Genomic DNA, 19,592 nt, shown 5'->3' with positions numbered 1-19,592 from the left:
GAAATTTGCCATTTAGCCATACTTGGAGTTTGTTTCTTGCATTTCTGCTTACCTGTTTTTTGAGGATTATTATTCATAATAATTATATGTATTACTATACTGAACCGGAGCCCCACTCATAGACCAGTGCTTTCCTACCTCTGGGCTATATAGCCTCCAATCTGTCCTCTGCCTGATTCAGAGCAGAGACTTCAACCTGTCTCCCATCTGAGAGTCCAACGTCCTACACAATGATTGGGGTGGATTAGGCAGCTGAGAATGGGATCCAAAAAGCCAACAAGATGAGTGGGAAGACACCAAAGCCAATGAGACGGATGTAACCTAAACCTAAGGGCTTGTCTACATGCTGCATTAGTGTACACAAGCCAGGTGTAAATACTATGACTGACCAGTTGGATACACACTAACTGGCCCTGTGGAACCTGCTGGCCTGCTCTAAAAGTCCCTGAGTGTATCCTAGCATTGAGGGGTATGGTAGCTAGTGGTTTGAGCATTGGCTTGCTAAACCTAGGGTTGTGAGTTCAATCCTTGAGGGGGACACTGAGAGATCGGGGGCAAAAATTGGGGATTGGTCCTGCTTTGAGCAGCAGGTTGGACTAGATGACTTCCTGAGGTCCCTTCCAACCCTGATATTCTATGATTGTACTGGGCTGAAGGGATACCCTTATATCTGCTCAGGATTCACAACTAGGGCCCCTGTCCTGGAGTTAGGTACTGAAGCTGTTTGTTTTGGAATAAATGCTGCTGCTGCATTATGCCCCCACTCCCTTATACACTTTAGTCCAGGGGCTAGGACACTGACCTGTGATGTGGGAGATGTGTGTTCAGTTCCTCTCCAGCTAACATGGAGCAAGATTTTGAACTTGGGTCTCCCACCTCTCAGGAGCATGCCTTAACCCCTGAGCTATGGGATATGCTGGGGTGGATCACTCTTAATTTCTCCTGTTGGAGCTGTTCCACTGTGAATAAATTATTAAATGAATAATTATATATAGGCATTGGGCCAGCAGGGGAGTTGAGTGGCTCTATAGTCTAGAGTAGGGCTCTCCCCTGCAGGTGAGAAACCTAAATTCAACTCCCTTCTTCCCCCTCAGGCAGAGGGAAGACTTGAACGTTGGTCTCCCACACCTAGGGTGACCAGATAGCAAGCGTGAAAAATCAGGTCGGGGGTGGGGGGTAATCACCTATATAAGACAAAGCCCCAAATCTTGGAACTGTCCCTATAAAATGGGAACATCGGGTCACCCTATATGAGTGCTCTAACCACGGACTAAAGGTTATGTGCCTCCTTACCATCTTATGGGGGCTTAGAATGTGCTCTAAGCATGACTTCTGCTGGGGTTTAGGTAGCAAGCTGTTGGGTAGTTGCAGTGGGGGAGGTTTAGGTTGGATATTAGGAAAAACTTTTTCACTAGGAGGGTGGTGAAACACTGGAATGCATTACCTAGGGAGGTGGTGGAACCTCCTTCCTTAGAAGTTTTTAAGGTCAGGCTTGACAAAGCCCTGGCTGGGATGATTTAGTTGGGGATTGGTCCTGCTTTGAGCAGGGGGTTGGACTAGATGACCTCCTGAGGTCCCTTCCAACCCTGATATTCTATGATTCTATGGACTTAGCTGCTGAAATTTGGGTGGGTGCTTTGGGGTCTTTTCCATCAAAGAGGTAGATACTAGGTGCCTCTAGGGCAGTGGTCCCCAAGATTTTCATGGTTGCAGCTCCCAGGGGCGGACGGGGCAAGGGGGCCAAGGTTGGGGGGGTCGCAGCTGGGAGCGGGTCTGTGGGTGGGAATGGAGCCGGGGGCGGGGCCACAGTCGGGGGCCAAAGCAGGGGCCGGGAGTGGAGGCACAACTGGGGGCTGAGGCTAGGGGCGGGACTGAGAGTGGAAGCTGTGGCTGGGCCATGGTTGGGGGCCAAGGCTGGGGCCGGGAGTGGTGCCACAACTGGGACTCCATCAGAGCTGGGGGTGGAGCGGGACTGGGTCGTGCTCCCTCCTTGGCCGTCTGTGGGGGTTAGCCCAGGCCTTGTTGTGTCCTTCCGAAATGTTGCGGCGGCGGGCTGTCTGGCACCCACCACAGTCTTCTGGGAATAGGAATATACTATTCCCACAGAAAGGTTGGGGACCACTGCTCTAGGGTAAGAGGCAGCTGAGTAAGGGTTTTGTGACTGATAGTGATGCCTTTGGGAATCTACCCCGTCATGAGAAAAGGAGTACTTATGGCACCTTAGAGACTAACCAAATAAATTGGTTAGTCTCTAAGGTGCCACAAGTACTCCTTTTCTTTTTGCAAATACAGACTAACACGGCTGCTACTCTGTACCCCGTCATGGTTAGTTTAAATCCAAAGCATGAGGGTTGCTATTCCTTATAACTTTTTATCCTGATTTGTGATCTTTGAGGTCGTCTTTTGTATTATTTAAAAAAATGTGTTAAATTTTCTGACCTGTGTTTATTGAGCGTAACATCCTCATCAACACTCTAGCCTTGATAGCCAAGTACTGAGAGTGTTTTAGCCTAGCCTTTGTGTTGCTATATAAATGGATTTTGGATACAGTGTGGCAGCATGCTCTGAGAAGATGCTAAACACAGTGTTGTAATGGGGGTGGACCATACCTGTTTACAAAATTCTTGATTAGTAAAATAAGGAGTTACCTGCAGTCATTTCCTCCTGTACTTATAACATACTTGTCATCATGAGAAAAGCGTATGTTGGTAACATGAGCAGAATGACCAAAATAACGCTTGTGTTTGGCCTATTAGAAAGACAGAATATTGCAGACAATAAATAAACTATTACAGCCATTAACAAAAACAACCCTATGTTCTTTTGCAAGTATATGAAAATACGCAAATGCATCCAATGAAGTGAGCTGTAGCTCATGAAAGCTTATGCTCAAATAAATTTGTTAGACTCTAAGGTGCCACAAGTACTCCTTTTTGCGAATACAGACTAACACGACTGCTACTCTGAAACATTTCTTTTAGTGTAACACACTTCTAACCTACTGGCACTTCTTTGCCTTCAGGCCATGGTAAAACTGGTTAAACACAAAGCCTAGCATCTTAGATTAAAATAAAAGCTAAAATATACACTTACAAATTTTTCTGTGCATGGAAAGTCAAAAAGTTTCACCAGACCAAAATCATCTCCTGTCACTATATTTAAACCAGCATGGGTCACACATGCACAGTTGACATCTGCTTTATCAGCATTTCTTGGCCAAATCCCAATGACTTCATCTCCAAGAACACTGCTCCAAAACATAAAAGAAGAAGATAGTTATGAAGAAGCATGGGCCAGTACCTCTGCTGGACCAATATTATGGGCATAATGGTTGGCTTTACAGCAGGACAATGGCGGGTGACCATTAGTAAACTGCTCTCCCTAGGGATTCACCTTGTCCTCGTGCATTATTGCACCCAAATGCATCTTCATAATACAGAGAGAGCACCCAACATGTGTTCATTTTTCCCCATGCCCGAGACCACAACACAAGTCCCCTCAAGATGCACAACCTCGTCCCTCATGAGGCACTAGCCCCCATATAGCCTCCCCTCATGTGAGATACAAATACATCCTGCCTCAGTGAGACACTCTTCCTTTCCCCCACATTTTTGCTCCCACTCACACTGAAATTTTATAGCAGTGATGCCTCTTAGTAGTACTCCTTTCCTGGGCCCTACCTCCTCAAGTGAGGGGGATTATTGTTTGTATCTAGAGTGTTTCTTAAAATAGCTGTTTTTCCTCACTTAGAATGTTTGCCCACATATCAGCTCTCAAATGTATCTGCACTCCCCCACACCCCCTTACACTCTCTGACAGAAGAGGCCATAGTAATAGCTACGGCATTGCAGTCTTGTGTTTGCTTGATAACAAAGCAGTAAGAGCAAGTGTGTTATGCAATTCTACCCTTGTTCCCTAAGAGCTAAGCTAAGAGCTTGTGCATATTGTCATTTCACTGGATACTGTCAGATCTTTTGATTAATGCCTATACCAATGGCATTAGTATAGTTCATTACAGTTTTAAACTACACTGTAATTAAAAAGCCATGGAGGGTAACTTGGCTGTGCTGTTCAACAGACATTACAGCTCTGGCTACACTAAGCATACAGCCATGCTTTTTTAATCAGGTTGTGATGGTCCTATGTAACTCAGTTGTAATAACCACATTTAAGTAGTGTCCATGCAACAGCTTTTTCATAACATGACCATGTCAGCCCTGCTTTCTTTCTAGCCACATCCATCATGCTGCCTAACTGTGTGTGTATTGGTGCATTCTGGCAAAATGTGGGACATTACCGCAGAGTGCCTCAGCAAAGGACAGAGTGCCTGGAGGGCGCAACACAAAGTGGCATCAGCAATGCAGGAGGCAATGCATTCTGGGATATCAGGCAGCTCAGCTGGCTGGGAGTAAAGGGGACTGGCCAAGAGTGATTACACAGATGTGGGTAGGGGGTAATCCTGAATACCAACCACATTGTGTGTGTGGCTACAAACCATGTATGGTGTCAACTGTGACACCAACTAGTTACAAATTCATTCTAAAAGTTCGGTGCAGACAGGGCCTCAGAAAAGCAAAAGAGCTAGCATTCTTCATATAATAGTTCTGCAAATCTAAAAGAGCCCAAAACTCTGTGAATCCCAGCACTAACTGCACTTTCATAACAGTACGTTCACTTATCCTATTTCTGTAGTACAGATTCATGCACAATCAGTTGCTTGTAAAAACAAGTTCTTTGGGTTTTAGACATTTCATCACCTTGTCCATGTGGCCCATGTGATCTTTTCTATTAGTGTGGCATCTGCCACTTGCTTTCCCAATGGCACCTCATGAACCTGTCGTTTATAGGCACCGGTTGATACCTGAATGTAGAAAGAGTAGATTAACCTTTCCATAAATGTATTTTGATGTTATTTCAATATTTTAAAATTAAAAGTTTATTTCTTAACACTAATGGTCTCCATATGTACAATATAGCAGTTCACCTATATCTCTAAGTTTATAGCTTTTCTTGGGCTTCTGTAATTGAGTTATATACAATATAAACTAATCACAACAAATTTACAGTATGAACTAATGATTTGGCTATAGAATGAGCATTTTATACTAACAATCCATTGCTGATGAATAATCTCTCAATCAGATTATTATCTGTACTATCTCACATCTTCCTGTCAAAGTTGGCAGCATCAAAGACACCTTGGAGGGAAACCATGAACCATTTGGGTTCATGTACTTTAGTACTGTAGACTTTGACAAAAATATGTGAGATACTGTATATTATCTGCACTAATCTGATTGAGAGATTATTCACCAGCAGTGGATTATCAGTAATAACTGATCATTCAACAGCTCTGAGAACACGAGGGAAACTGCCATGGTACTAAGACTGTGAAACTAACTTTGCATCTAGCTAATAAAAAGCTTTTGCATAGCTACTTGTTGCCAGTAGATCCTCTTGCTATGTGATGATATACATTGCACTATGCTCAGTCTTAGAGAGATGGCATTTTTCATACAGTATCTGAGAGTAAAGAGAAGGCTTTATGCTCTCAGCTTCCATAACTAAAATTATAGGCCAAAACATTGCTGGCCCCTTGAAGCAGTGCAAGGTAAAACAAAATCCCTACTCCCTAAGTCCTCTAGCAAGAACTAGCCAAACTTACAGTCCTCATGCAAGGACTGCTACTACTTTTGTGATCCCAAAGGGGCAATGACATTTTTAAAAGACAAGGGTCTGCCCCCACTCCCACCCGCCTTTACAGTAAATAGCATAACTGCTGAGCTGTGGAGAAGAGCACATGCTATGCTTAAAAGGAGTAGCAACAGGTATGCTCCCCCCACACATTTGGGAGCTTCAAATGGTGTCATGCACAATACCGCTTTGCTGATGATCAGCACGCTAAAGGCATATTTGAGCCCTAGGGTTACAGAGTACTTTTGAGTGTGACCAGCCTTTTTCTGTGTACTTTGCAGAACACACTAGTGAAAGAATGTTGTGATGGGTTGGACCCATCCTGGGATGTCACCTGGTGTGCTGAGATACCCCTTAGTCTACCTGTTCTGCCAGCCTGGGTCCCCTTTAACCTGTCTTGCTCAGCCAGGCTCTTAAAACCTCCTCTCACCCAGCTGCAGATCAGCTCTGGGAAGACTCAGCTGAAGGGACTTGCTCCAGCACTCCCTTGGAGTACAGACCCAAAGATATATTATGAAATTCACCTCTTCTCTCAATGTGGAGGAGGGTGTACACAACTACTGCCCTCTCCCCCCATCTCACACCACCCGCTAACACTTCAGGAACAACAGTGAAAAAGCCCGACAGTGCTGATGGCCCATCAGCAAGAGACAATGGACTGTAAAAGTGCTTAGTCTTCCTGTGAATGTGTGGGTCAGCCTGTGAAGAATGGCTATAGGGGCCCTACAGAGTCAGGTGGTCTTGTCACCTGATACTAAAACATTACCTGGGACTTATTGTAACTTTCCACTGGAAGGCAAGGGAGTCAAACTAGGAAACAAGGACTCCTGCCTTATGCAAATCCTATTTAAGGGTGGGGAGTGAGGTAATCCTGGTCGTGAGAGCTCCCCTGCTTCCCCACCCAAGATGACAGCTAGAACAACTAAGACTGAACTGGGGGAAAGAACTGAAGCCAGGCTGGAAGGGGGTCTGGCCTGTGAAGAAGACTATTAGAATCACATTTAAGATGAGAACTTACATGTAACCAGTTTCTTTAGTGTATTAAGCTTAGTTTGCGTGCTCTGTTTTATTTTCTTAGTAATCTGACTTGTTCTTTCAGCTACCCCCTTACCTACTTAAAACACACCTGTTATAGTTAATAAATTTATTTCCAGTTTATAATATAACCCAGTTTATGTGATTTCTAAGTGGGGGAAGGGGCGAGACGTTGTGTACACCCTCCTCCACATTGAGGGAAGAGATGACTTTCATATAATTTTGGGTTTGTACTCCAAGTGGGGATGGACATCTGGGTGCTGTGGCAAGCCCCTTAAGCTCAGCCTTCCCAGAGCGGATCTCTGGCTCTCTGTGCAGGTGAATGTGGCCCTGCCTGTGTGCTTGGCTGGAAAAGGCTGGGGAACCTAACCTAGCAAGGCCAGGTAAATGGGGACCCAGGCTGGCAGAATAGTCTGACTCTGGCATCCCAGCACACCAGGTGACATCCTGGGGGGGGGGTCCAACCCATCACAAATGTACCCATTTTTACTGTTCTACCATTACTGTGTGTACTCTAGACCCAGATTTTGCCTTCGTTAGGCCAGGTAATTCTACCATACTGATAAGTCCTAATAGGGTACTATATAACTGTAGTTACAAATCCCTAGATTCATTAACCCTTAACTCCAGCCCAACAGCTATTTGTTATTGCAGTTTTGAATACAGGAATTTTGATGAAAATTGGGATGCTGGTTATACTCACTTGCATGCCAGTATCCCAAAATGCTCTTCTAACTCACAGATCATTCATTTCATAGCAAGGCTTGTACTTGATGTCTTGGGACAACTGATAGATTTAGGGGATGATGGTGGATGAACAGAGCTCTTTATTCCTATGCTTTACAGGCCAGACTTTTGGAAGGCTTTTTACATGCTTAATTTTGTTCCTTTAAGTGTTTGATGATAAATTAATGAGAGGAACTCTAAACAACTGCATGCCCACCTAAAACATACCTGAATATATCTGCTGTCTGCTGAAAAATCCATCTGAATGACAAAACTTGGAATATCTTTGCAGTAGCCTATCCGGTTTAAGGTTGTGCCTTGGGTGAGGTCATAAAAATCGACAGTATGTTCTTGTGAGCCAACAGCCAAAAATCTATTATCAGGGCTGATTCTAGACAACAAATCATGAAGCAGGGATATAATTTGCTGTATTGCTGCATTTGTTAAGATTTTTGTTTGCTTTGTTCCACAATTCTTAAGGTATAAAAGTTCAATGTTTTCTAAGACAAGACTGAAAAACAATAGCAAGTTCTGAGCCAGACCAAATCTCACCACTGATGTTGAAACAGTTGAATCAGAAAGGCACACTGATGCTTGAAGCATATGTAGTTAAGAATTGTTAATATTTCATTATTGTAAAGTGCCTAACGATATGGGCAAAGTACCATTTATTCTTTGAGGCTGAGCTAGGGGATTTCCCAGTGCTATGTGGTGATATTGTAATGTAACATTAACTCCTCATATTAAAAGTCTAATATGCAAAGATTACTAGCTGTATTCAGGTGGAGATTAGAATCCTAGACTTTAAGGCCTGAAGGGGCCATCATGATCACCTAGTCTGACCTTCTGTACAGCACTGGCCACAGAACTTCACCCACCCATTCCCATAGTAGGCCCACAACCTTTGGCTGAGTTACTGAAATCCTCTAATCTTGATTTAAAGATTTCAGTTAAAGAGAATCCAGCCTAGTTCAATCAGGAAATGACCCTAAATAAGGACTGCAGGTTTAGGGCAATATTGTCCTATTTCAAATGAATTTTTGATGTACCTGATATCCTGAATAGCTGATTTCCGATCTCGTTTTTTGCCCCAAACTTTAAGACTGTTTACAAGTAAGATGACAAATTCTCCATTCTTCATGCCAATAGCTACCATCTCACCATCAGGACTATATGCAGCACATCTTGCAGCATGGCCTAAATTCACTTTATTCAGCAATTTCTGTATCAACAAAAACAATGATTTCTTACTAGTTTTTTCTCTTTATAGAAAACTATCAAGTAAATAGACTTAAGCAAAGCTATCTATAAAAGAACAAAAAGACCCTTACTTAAAAGAAAATTGTACAGTTTCCTCAAAATGTCAGTCTGAAATTTCGCATAGTAAGGCACTTCTCACCAGACAGACATTGTGAAATAAATTTGAAAGTAAGGCTTTAATTAAAATGGACATTTCAGTGCTTCCAGTCATCTTGCACTGAACTCATTACAAGGAGGTAGCCCAGCAAAAAAGTTTATAAAATCAGTTTCTATATGGGTTTAACACTGATTTGAATAATTTATTTAACTATTAAATATGAAGTTCTTCTTTTGATTTGTTAAACCAGTTAATGCCATCATACATTATAATGCTCCTGCTTCTTCACTTACCTTACTGTGTTTATATTAAATTTATTTGATGTTAAAAAATGATCCATACTATCTTTGAGCCACTGTCAGGTAATTTGGATGTAAATTATTCCAGTAAAGGGGTGCTTTTATTATCTTATTCCACATACATTCCCAAGCAAAACAAGCTATAATGCTAAAAGTGTGAGCTTTGCTGGTATAACTGAATCTACACTAGGGACTTCTGCCAGCACAGCTATGTTGTTCAGGGATCACATCTCTTCACATACCTGACAGACATAACTCTGCTGGCAGAAGTCAGTAGTGTAGACATAACCCAGGTCCAATCAGATAATTAATGCAAATTTAAGACTAAGATACAGCTCTGGGGGCAGTGGAGCTACAGAACTTAAGTGGTGATGGAAGGAGGTATTATGTTTGCAGACAGGGAGCTTTGGAGCACTTTCTACACAGTTTTTTAAGGCACAGTGTATACTTTCCCCACTGCTGGCTCTGTGCACCCTAGCTGTTTGCATTCAATTAGAACATTGACCCAAGCCATTCTATAACTTCTAAACTTTTTTTTAAAATACATTTCACAGTCCATACATGACAGAAAGCACTTCTTAAGCCTGGGAGGTTTCAAATAGCTGCACATCTCAGCAAAATGCAGATACATTTCCTTTAGAAACAGCAATAAACCATATCACAAAAGACCATCTCACACAACTACAGATTAAGCTGGGAACAACATGGAAATACAGGGACAAACACTGCCCTGTATATGTGCATACTTCAAAGAGAGTTGCATACATGGACAGAGGGCAACACATAGCTCACAGTTGGAAAAATCTTGATTACGTAATGATACTGCTACTGATGACAATGCTTCTTAGTTTAAATGGTACTCACTTTGTCACAGAGGTCCCAGATTCTTGCTGTTCCATCATTACTTGCAGTGACAAATATGTCTTTTGTGGGATGAGCTGCTAAACCCCAAATCTCCCCTTCCATGTGATTGTCAATCAGCAGGTTTGAAGCAGCATTTTTTTCTCCTACTTCAAGTATTTCCCCATCTTTGGTTCCCACTAAAATTTTGCCCTGTTGTAGTCAAATATGGTGAGAACCAGATTATCAAAATAATGCACATAATATCAACACATTAAAATATAAGAAGTGTAACAGAGAACTTATTATAACTAGTCTTGATTTATGCTTCATTCAGCATCTTGAAACAATATATTAAGTGAACTAGCCTTTCATTTCCAGAAGCCAATTTTCAAATCCTGGTTTAGGTCCCTAGGGGTTTTTTGTCCAGATTATAGAGTTTATATACAATTTTGCATGATTGGCAGACTCTGCTCATGACAGACACAGAAGTGGAGTAGCAGTGATGTTGGAAGGATTCAGATAATTTACGATAAATTGTAGCACCTGCTTACGTTATCAGCCCTTGACTGCCATGAACACAACATTCATCCACAAGATTAGGAAAAAATGTCAATGTTTTCCACATTCTTTATCTTTCATTATTTTTATCTTATATTCTTTTACCACTGAATCTCTGTATCTCTGCATCTCCTCCACAGTAATATTATTATTATTGCCACTGAATTTGAACCTTTGACTGTAGTTCACTAACACAAAATGTTTAGAAGATCAAGGATATCCTGAATTCCTAGGATCTAATAATGCAAAGTTAAATAGAGCCAATATCATTATGTATCAGCATGTGCAAATAGCTGTTAGACATGTACTGTTTGTGCCTAAAAATATAAATGTGCAATTGTTTGCTCATTACCATAAAAGTCAGGCTATAATGTCTACATTTTACTGGTGCAAAAAAATCAACTATTCAGGCTGAGTTACACAACTTTTTACTTTTTTTATATTAAACAGAAAACTATTATAATTAACATGTTTAGGATTATAGTGTATTCTATTACTGGTTTCAGGATTATACAGTTTAAATCAAATGTTGCAATTCACCTTTTAAAGTAGAATTCTTTGCCTATCATTTACATCTAAAAATACCGCCATATATTACACAAATGCAAAACAAAAGTATTCTGTTTTTAAGAGTTGTTGCACATGAATCAACATTACATTAAATCTCCAAGGTCTAAATTTAGCAAGGTACTTAAAAGCAGTGCCTAACTTTAAGCGTATGAGTAGTTCCACTGACTTCACTTGAGGATCAAATCAGGGTCTAAAGCCATTTCTGCCCTCAGATGCATGTGTGACTCCCACAAAGTCAACAGGAATCTCTCTGAAGTTCCACATGAATTGATCTAAGCACAGCATTTGGCTCATAGAGGCCCAGTTTTAGCCAGACTTCTAAAAATGTTCATACATCCCTTTGGAATTCATACCCCATATTTTGATGTGCAAATGGGCATGTAAATCAGGTAGATTAGTGCATGCAAACTGAGCTAAAATTTTTGCACATAAAATTTTGTGCACATAAACTTAGAGGGGGTCTCAGTGATTATAATCTCTTTGCTCTCTTCCTGCTCCTCCATGCAACAAGAACAACATCAAGAATAACATAGGGACTTCTTATGATGAGAGTAGGCAGTAAATTGTAAAACTTGTCATTTTGACTCACTTACTTTTCCTCTACAAACCGAGCGCACACACTCAATGAGCTGTCCTGTCTCAAGCTGAAATGCTCGGCAGCGCTTCATCTCCTGGTCCCACAATTTTACAGCACCTCCTTCCTTTGTCCTGAAAAAGAGCATGTTGTCAAATATTATATGGAATTCTCCTTTCCCACTGATTGGAATTTATTAAATATGCAGATTTCATTGCTAAAGTAGTACTTTTTAGAAATTATTGTTTAAATATCAAAACATACGCATTATCTCCTTGTACTGTATTTAAAGAAGTTGCATTACTGTATTATGGTAAGGAAATAATAAAAATGAGTGTATCAAGCCATCGTTTTGCATATTTTCCAAAGCAGTACTAATACTATTACTACTACTACCACTACCATGATGTAAACAGCAAATAAGTTTTGTGATAAATTCAGGACAAATGGCTGCAAGGGGAGGGACGAAAACAGTCCCAGAAGGTTAAAAGGCCCTCCTCCCTATCAACTGGGGAGGGGTGACTACAGTTCGATCAGGTTCAGCAGAGAAAGGGTTACCAGAGATCAATTAGGATCAGCTGAGAGGGAATTACATGAGGTCAATTAGGATCATCTGATTCCAACTAAGGGCTGCCTGAGACCTTTTTAAACCCTCCCCCTCTGGGGAGAAGGGCGGGGGGAGAGAGAAGGAGTCAAGCTACCAGTAGGCGAGTAGCAGCAAGTGAGCAAGCCTCTCCAGGAGGGGAGGCTGCATTCCCTCCCATAAGGGAGAAAAACAAGCCAAAAACACTGGCTAAGAGAAGGACGGACTGCCCCTGTACAGCTAAGAGAGACTGTTTTACCCTAAGTCCGTCCCACCAAGGCTAAAAACAGCTGAGGCTGGTGAGACCAAGAAGGTGCCTTGCCACAGTCTCTCTGTTAATTAATCTCAAACCACTATCACATTGGCTGTAAAAGTGGTCAACTCTGAAAAAAGTATATTTGACTTCTGGAAAACAGAGTATCTTGTAAATCAAAGATAAAGAAATGGTCAGAAGAGAGAGTCTGGAATTTGAGTAAATCTAACAATTATGACAAAAATGCTGCTGTCAGCCTCTACTATGCAGGAGGTCAGAAACCCCACAAAATAGAAGGGAGATTGCACAAAAGTTACCTCTGCTGCCATACTGCCGCTCCTCCTGCTCCCCATTCCACTGTTGTGCCCCACATCTTCCCTCCCTATTTTACTTATTAACATCCCTTGCTGTGTTTTGTGTCATTTAGATTATAAGATTTGTGGGGCAGGTACCTCTGTTTTTTATATATCTATGAAGCACTATGCACATCTAGGGCTTTGTATAAATAATAATTATCTAATAATCTGACACAGACATAAACAATGTATTTTAGGAAGATGTGTATCTTACGGTCTTTCCTTCCCTCCAGTTACAATTAGTCCATCTCGAAGAGTTGTGTACATTGTAAACACTGGACCTGTATGAGCTTTTGCCACCAATCTAACCAGAAAATGATCCTTCCACACATATACATCTCCATTTATGGCACCAGTAAACGTAAGGTTATTCTGTAACAAACAGAAACAACCTCCACTGTAGAAATCATTAATAACATTTTTACTGCTTCTTTAGGAAACTGAATTAAAACTCTCTTCTCATTACTGTATTTCTCACAGAAAAGTCCACTGTGATACAACCACAGTATTTTAGTAAAATCATAATTTGGAAAAGAACAATTGCTTACCCTATAGTATCTACGGTTCTTCAAGATGCTGTAGTCAATGTGGATTTCCCTGTAGGTGTGCATGTGCCCTGTGTGTACAAGACTGAAATTATCAGTGTCCACTGGGGCCACACATTCACCCTCTGCCTGGTGCCTTCTTGTGTTCTCACATGAGGGCATAAAGGGTGAGGTGGCCACAACTCTCCTTCAGTTGCTTTGCAATTCAAATCCCTTGTTAGGTGAGGACTCTAAAAAGTGGGGATGGATGAAAGGTTGTGAGATCCACACCTACAACATCTCAAAAAAACATAGTTACTGCCAGGTAAGTAGCCATCCTTTCTTCTTTGAATGTGTGTCAGTGTGAGCCCCGCTGTAGATGACTGTCAAGCTGAATGGTGGGAGGGAGGAGTATCAGTTGAGTAAGTCAGAGAACGATTGAAGTATTACTCTCTCAAACGTCACATCTGCCCTCTTCACCACATCAAAGGCATAATGTTTCACAAGAGTTAGTGTACTTCATGTTGTAACCTTGCAGAGCTCAGAGACTGGAACATTTCTGAAGCAGGCAATGCACGCAGCTTGTGCTCTGGTGGACTGTGCCTTGATGATGAAAGGGGAAGGCTTATCAGATAGCTAACAAGTGTAAATGCATTTTGTGATCCACTTTGAGATTCTCTGCAATGAGATATCTTGGTTTTTGGATGAACCAGAAATGTCAACAAAGGTTGGGGGAGACTGCCAAAATGGCTTGGCCTATTAAGGTAAGTAATACAGCAAAGCTCTGGAAACATCCAGGATGTGTAATTTATCCGCTCCCAGCATTGAGTGCAGCTTTGGGAAGGAGACTTGCACAGTAATTCATTGGTTTAGGTGAAAGTCTGAGAGTATCTTAAGGATGAACTTGGGGTGTGGTCTCATCACCACTGTGTCTTTACAGAAGGATATGTAAGGTGGTCTGGCTATGAGAACTTGGAGCTCACTGACTCTCTGAACTGATGGACACCAGGAAGACCACCTTAATGGTACGGTAGTATATGCAGCCTTCTGACAGTGGCTCAAACAGAGGATCCATGAGCTTCACAAGAATGATACCGAGGTCCCACCAAAGAACCAGGTGTCAAACCACAGGGTATGAAGAAGGCCTTTAAAGAATGTTGATACCATTGGATGTGAAAATATTGTGTGCTTCTGTATTAGAGTGACAGGCCAGTATTATTGCTAGGTGGACCTGGAGAGAATTGAATGCCAGTGCCACCTTTTTTCAGGAGCAGCATAGAGTCCCGGATCTTTGGTATCAGTGCCTCCACTGGCTTCAAACTGATTGCCCTGTCCCAATTTAAGAAGTCATACTCAGCCAGTTAGATATGGCAGTGAGCAAGGTGAAGCTATAGAGAGGCAGAAGAATGTGACTGTGATGGGTTGGATCACAGAAACCCCCTTGGGAACTGCCAAATGATGTGCTGAGACTACTTCTAAGTCTGTTTTTCCTGGCAGCTTGGGACTTCAGTACCTTGCCTGGTTTGAGACAGACATGCTAGCTGGCTGCAAACCCAGACCCAGGTCTGAACCACGTCCCCTAACGGCTGTAGGCTTCACTGAAAACAGCTTAAGAAGTGTTCCTGTCTCTAACACTCAGATGCCCAGCTCCCAATGGGGTCCAAACCCCAAATAAATCCGTTTTACCCTGTATAAAGCTTATACAGGGTAAAGTCATAAATTGTTCACCCTCTATAACACTGATATGCACAGCTGTTCCTTCCCTCTCCCCTCCACGGTATTAATGCATACCCTGGGTTAATTAATAAGTAAAAAGTGATTTTATTAAATACAAGAAGTAGGGTTTAAGTGGTTCCAAGTAATAACAGACAGAACAAAGTGAATTACCAAGCAAAATAAAATAAAACATGCAAGTCTATGCCTAATACAGTACAAAACTGAATACAGATAAAACCTGACCCTCAGATGTTTCAATAAGCTTCTATCACAGACTGGACGCCTTCCTAGTCTGGGCACAATCCTTTCCCCTGGTACACCCCTTGTTCCAGCTCAGGTGGTAGCTAGGGGATTTCTCATGATTGCAGCCCCCTTTGTTCTGTTCCACCCCCTTATATAGCTTTGGCACAAGGTGGGAATCTTTTGTCTCTCTGGGTCTCCACCCTGCCTTCTAAATGGAAACGCACCAGGTTTAAGATGGATTTCAGTGCTAGGTGACATGATCACATGTCCTGTGAGACCCCCAAGCCTTCATTCCTCCCAGTCTGACTCACAGGAAGGCCTGAAAGCAAACAGAGCCATCTACAGTCAATTGTCCTGGTTAATGGGAGCCATCAAGATTCCAAATCACCATTAATGGCCCACACTTTGCATAACTACAATAGGACCTCAGAGTTATATTTTATATTTCTAGTTTAAGATACAAGAGTGATACATTTATATACATAGGATGACCACACTCAGTAGATTATAAACTTTGTGATGATACCTTACAAGAGACCTTTTGCAGCATATTCCAATTACATTATATTCACACTCATTAGCATATTTTCCTAAAATCATATAGACTGCAATGTCACAGTGATTTTTTCCCAAATAGGTTCAGTTGTCTTTGGGGCCACGCTTGCTCCACTTAGACTTCTCCTGTTCATAACTAAGGAGCCTGGGGTTGGAGTGTGTGTAGAAGTCCTCAAATCACATTGAAGGTACTTGGTACCTCATTGTTGTGGCAAATGCCTGCCACAGGGCCTTGGCTGGGTCAAGCAGTTCTTCATTTATGGGGAAGGCAATCCTGGCTTGACCAGAAGCTAACAGGATGTCAAATAGCTTGTGGGGGTTCTCTGATATCACTGCTATTTCTACTTCAGAGTGTCAGCAATCCGCAGAAGTTGCCACTGAAATGATTTAAAGTCATCAGACACTGGTACTTGTGTCACTTTGTCACAAGATGAAGATGAGAGATCCTTAGGTGGTGATAGGGGGCGTTGGAGTTGCTCTGGCCCCAGATTTGGTTCTTCCTGGTTCTCCGGTGGCAGCGGTCTGACTAGCAATGCTGAAGGGGAGAGTGACTTCTTCCTCTTGTCAAGTGTGGTGAAGACTGAGACAGTGGACCCTAGTAACCCAAATAGGGCCACTATGGCCTGCTGTATTAGTACAGTTGGCTCTCTAGGTAGTCGCCAATCTTATGCCAGTCCTGAAAAGCTGGTGGCGGCTGATTCACGTAGGGGAATCAGGGAGATCTCCCCAGGGTGTTGACCACTGACCTGAGGGGGTAGGGTTCTGTACTTGAGGACAGGGAGACTATATGACCTGGTGAGGAGTTGCTCTCTTCTAGGGGCATGGATGAAATGTGCGGCACTCTCAGTACCAAGGTCTGTACTGGCATGTCCTTTGGCACTAGTGGTTGTCCTGGTTATCCCCTAGATCTGTCCTCCATAGTCACTGTTAACACTGAAGGGTGCAGTCCTGGAGCAGGCTTGGTGCCAGCTGGGTCTCATACACTGTAGTCTGCTCCTTTCCTATAGCCCTTGATGCCATGGGAGGCCTGGTAGATTTTTCTCCAGAGACTTAGTGTTTTCTGTCCTTATGGAAGGACACCAAGTTCCCCTGGAATCTCTGCCTCTATGTTTGTAGCGATTCCTGACGGTGCTGGACTTTGACATTCTAGGTGTTTGTCAGGGTTCCCTCCCCACTCTGAACTCTAGGGTACAGATGTGGGGACCCACATGAAAGACCCCCTAAGCTTATTTCTACCAGCTTAGGTTAAAAACTTCCCCAAGGCACAAATTCTTCCTTGTCCTTGGAACGGTATCGCTGCCTCCATCAAGTAAGTTAGACAAAGATTTAGGAAAAGGACCACTGGGATTTCCTGTTTCCCCAAAATATCCCCCCAAGCCCCTTCACCCCCTTTCCTGGGGAGGCTTGAGAGTAAACAAGGTGAGCATGGACCAGACCCTTGGGTTTTTAGGACACTAAAAACCCCAACCAGATTCTTTAAAACAGAACTTTTATTATAAAGAAAAAAAAGTAAAAGAAACACCTCTGTAAAATCAGGATGGAAGATAATTTTACAGAGTAATAATTAGATTTAAAACACAGAGGATTCCCCTCTAGGCAAAACTTTAAAGTTACCAAAAAACAGGAATAAACCTTCCTCTTAGCATAGGGAAAATTCACAAGCTAAAACAAAAGATACTCTAACACATTTCCTTACTATTTCTGTAATTTTAGATGTATCATTCAGTAGGAGCTGGATTACTTGCTTGGTCTCTCTCTTTGTCTCCGGAGAGAACAACAACAGCACAAACAAAAACCTCCCACCCACAGATTTGAAAGTATCTTCTTTCCCCATTGGTCCTTCTGGTCAGGTGCCAACTAGGTTTATGGAACTGATTAACCCTTTACAGGTAAAGGAGGGATTTTATGCTACCCTTAGCTGTATTAATAAAAATATTTGAGCATAAGCTTTCCTGAGCTACAGCTCACTTCATCGGCTGCTACTCTGAAACCTTAGCTGTATGTTTATGACAGTGTTGGTGCCTGTTGTGATGCCAATGATGCCAGTGGCTTTGGTGACGGGGTGACTATGCTGGTTACTTTCTTGGCACAGTATTTTCTGTGCCAGTTTTGGATATAGTCTGTCTACTGATAGAGAGCTGGATGACACTGGCTTGTCCACTAGGAGGATCTTGGAGCTTGTCTCCTCAGGCTCTAGTGAGACCTTCATGGATTATTCCAGAAGGTGGAATTTGAGGCTTCTGTCTTGCAACTTCTGCATTCTAGCAGAAAATGACAGGCACACTGGGCATCTGCTAGCTATGTGGGACTCTCCGAGATAGAAGAGGCACTTACTGTGCCCATCTTTTAAGGGACTTAATCCATCACAGAATGGATAGGGCTTGAAGCTCACAGGTTTTGAGCATGCCATGTTAAGAAGCCTCTGTCATAAATATAAAGGGAAGGGTAACCACCTTTCTCTGTACAGTGCTATAAAATCCCTCCTGGCCAGAGGCAAAATCCTTTCACCTGTAAAGGGTTAAGAAGCTAAGGTAACCTTGCTGGCAACTGACCCAAAATGACCAATGAGGGGACAAGATACTTTAAAATCTGAAGGGGGTGGAAAAAGGTTTTTGTCTGTCTGTGTGAGACCTTTGCCGGGAACAGATCAAGGATGCAAGCCTTCCAACTCCTGTAAAGTTAGTAAGTAATCTAGCTAGAAAATGCGTTAGATTTTCTTTTGTTTAATGGCTGGTAAAATAAGCTGTGCTGGAGGGAATGTGTATTCCTGTTTTTGTGTCTTTTTGTAACTTAAGGTTTTGCCTAGAGGGATTTTCTATGTTTTGAATCTGATTATTCTGTAAAGTATTTACCATCCTGATTTTACAGAGGTGGTTCTTTTACTTTTTCTTTAAATAAAATTCTTCTTTTAAGAACCTGATTGATTTTTCATTGTTCTTAAGATCCAAAGGTTTGGGTCTGTACCAATTGGTGAGGATATTAATATCAAGCCTTCCCCAGGAAAGGGGGTGTAGGGCTTGGGGGGATATTTTGGGGGATGATGTCTCCCAGTGGTCTCTTTCCCTGTTCTTTGTTTAAATTGCTTGATGATGGCAGCATACTGTTCAAGGACAAGGCAAAGTTTGTACCTTGGGCAAGTTTTTAACCTAAGCTGAATAAGCTTGGGGGGTCTTTCATGCAGGTCCCCACATCTGTACCCTAGAGTTCAGAGTGGGGAAGGAACCCTGACAGCCTTGCACAAGGAGGTCTGTAAATGAAGGTGTCCAAGTTTATGTGTGTGTGATGCTCTGTACCTCGGGGAACACCCAGCACCCCCACGTTCATCCTTGTAAAATGACTGTGTGGTATCCAATGCAAAGTTTGTCATGTTGGGTGTCTTCAGAAGGCTCATGATGCACTGAACATTGTTGTTATAGTGATGTTATAGTAATTGTTACAGAAATGTTATAGGTTATAATTTCATGTATATAGTTATGAGGCTAAAATGTATCCTCATGGCTTAAAATAAGCCCAGGCGAAAGCTCTCCAAGAGCAGAGAGGCAGTTCTCACCTCATCAGGGCAGGTATGAGACAAACCTAGCCCAGCCTCACAGGAATAAAATGATCTGTTCAAGTGAGTCACCCCCATTCCTTTAGTCAGGATGGGACTGTGATGAAGTAATGCTCACCTGACTCTGAAGGAGGAGGAGAAAAGCCAAGAGGGAAG

At 42.3% G+C, this 19,592-nt stretch overlaps 1 protein-coding gene across 8 annotated transcripts in view; it reads right to left on the bottom strand.

Annotated features, from left to right (window-relative positions):
- EML6 (EMAP like 6) overlaps window positions 1–19,592 on the bottom strand; it is a 317,349-nt gene that overhangs the window by 1,634 nt on the left and 296,123 nt on the right. For 7 of the 8 annotated variants that reach the window (XM_073339271.1, XM_073339274.1, XM_073339275.1 and 4 more), the window contains 8 exons: window positions 13,063–13,220; window positions 11,676–11,790; window positions 9,976–10,164; window positions 8,505–8,677; window positions 7,684–7,846; window positions 4,758–4,861; window positions 3,094–3,250; window positions 2,649–2,749 (listed from right to left, as the gene is read on the bottom strand). In XM_073339271.1, the coding sequence (XP_073195372.1) occupies window positions 2,649–2,749; window positions 3,094–3,250; window positions 4,758–4,861; window positions 7,684–7,846; window positions 8,505–8,677; window positions 9,976–10,164; window positions 11,676–11,790; window positions 13,063–13,220 (1,160 nt within the window). The remainder of the gene's footprint in view (window positions 1–2,648; window positions 2,750–3,093; window positions 3,251–4,757; window positions 4,862–7,683; window positions 7,847–8,504; window positions 8,678–9,975; window positions 10,165–11,675; window positions 11,791–13,062; window positions 13,221–19,592) is intronic. The other variant, XM_073339273.1, reaches the window with a different exon arrangement.

Source organism: Lepidochelys kempii, chromosome 3 (assembly GCF_965140265.1).
Source record: "Lepidochelys kempii isolate rLepKem1 chromosome 3, rLepKem1.hap2, whole genome shotgun sequence".
Taxonomy (NCBI): Eukaryota; Metazoa; Chordata; order Testudines; family Cheloniidae; genus Lepidochelys; species Lepidochelys kempii.
This window is presented reverse-complemented; position numbering and strand designations above follow the sequence as displayed.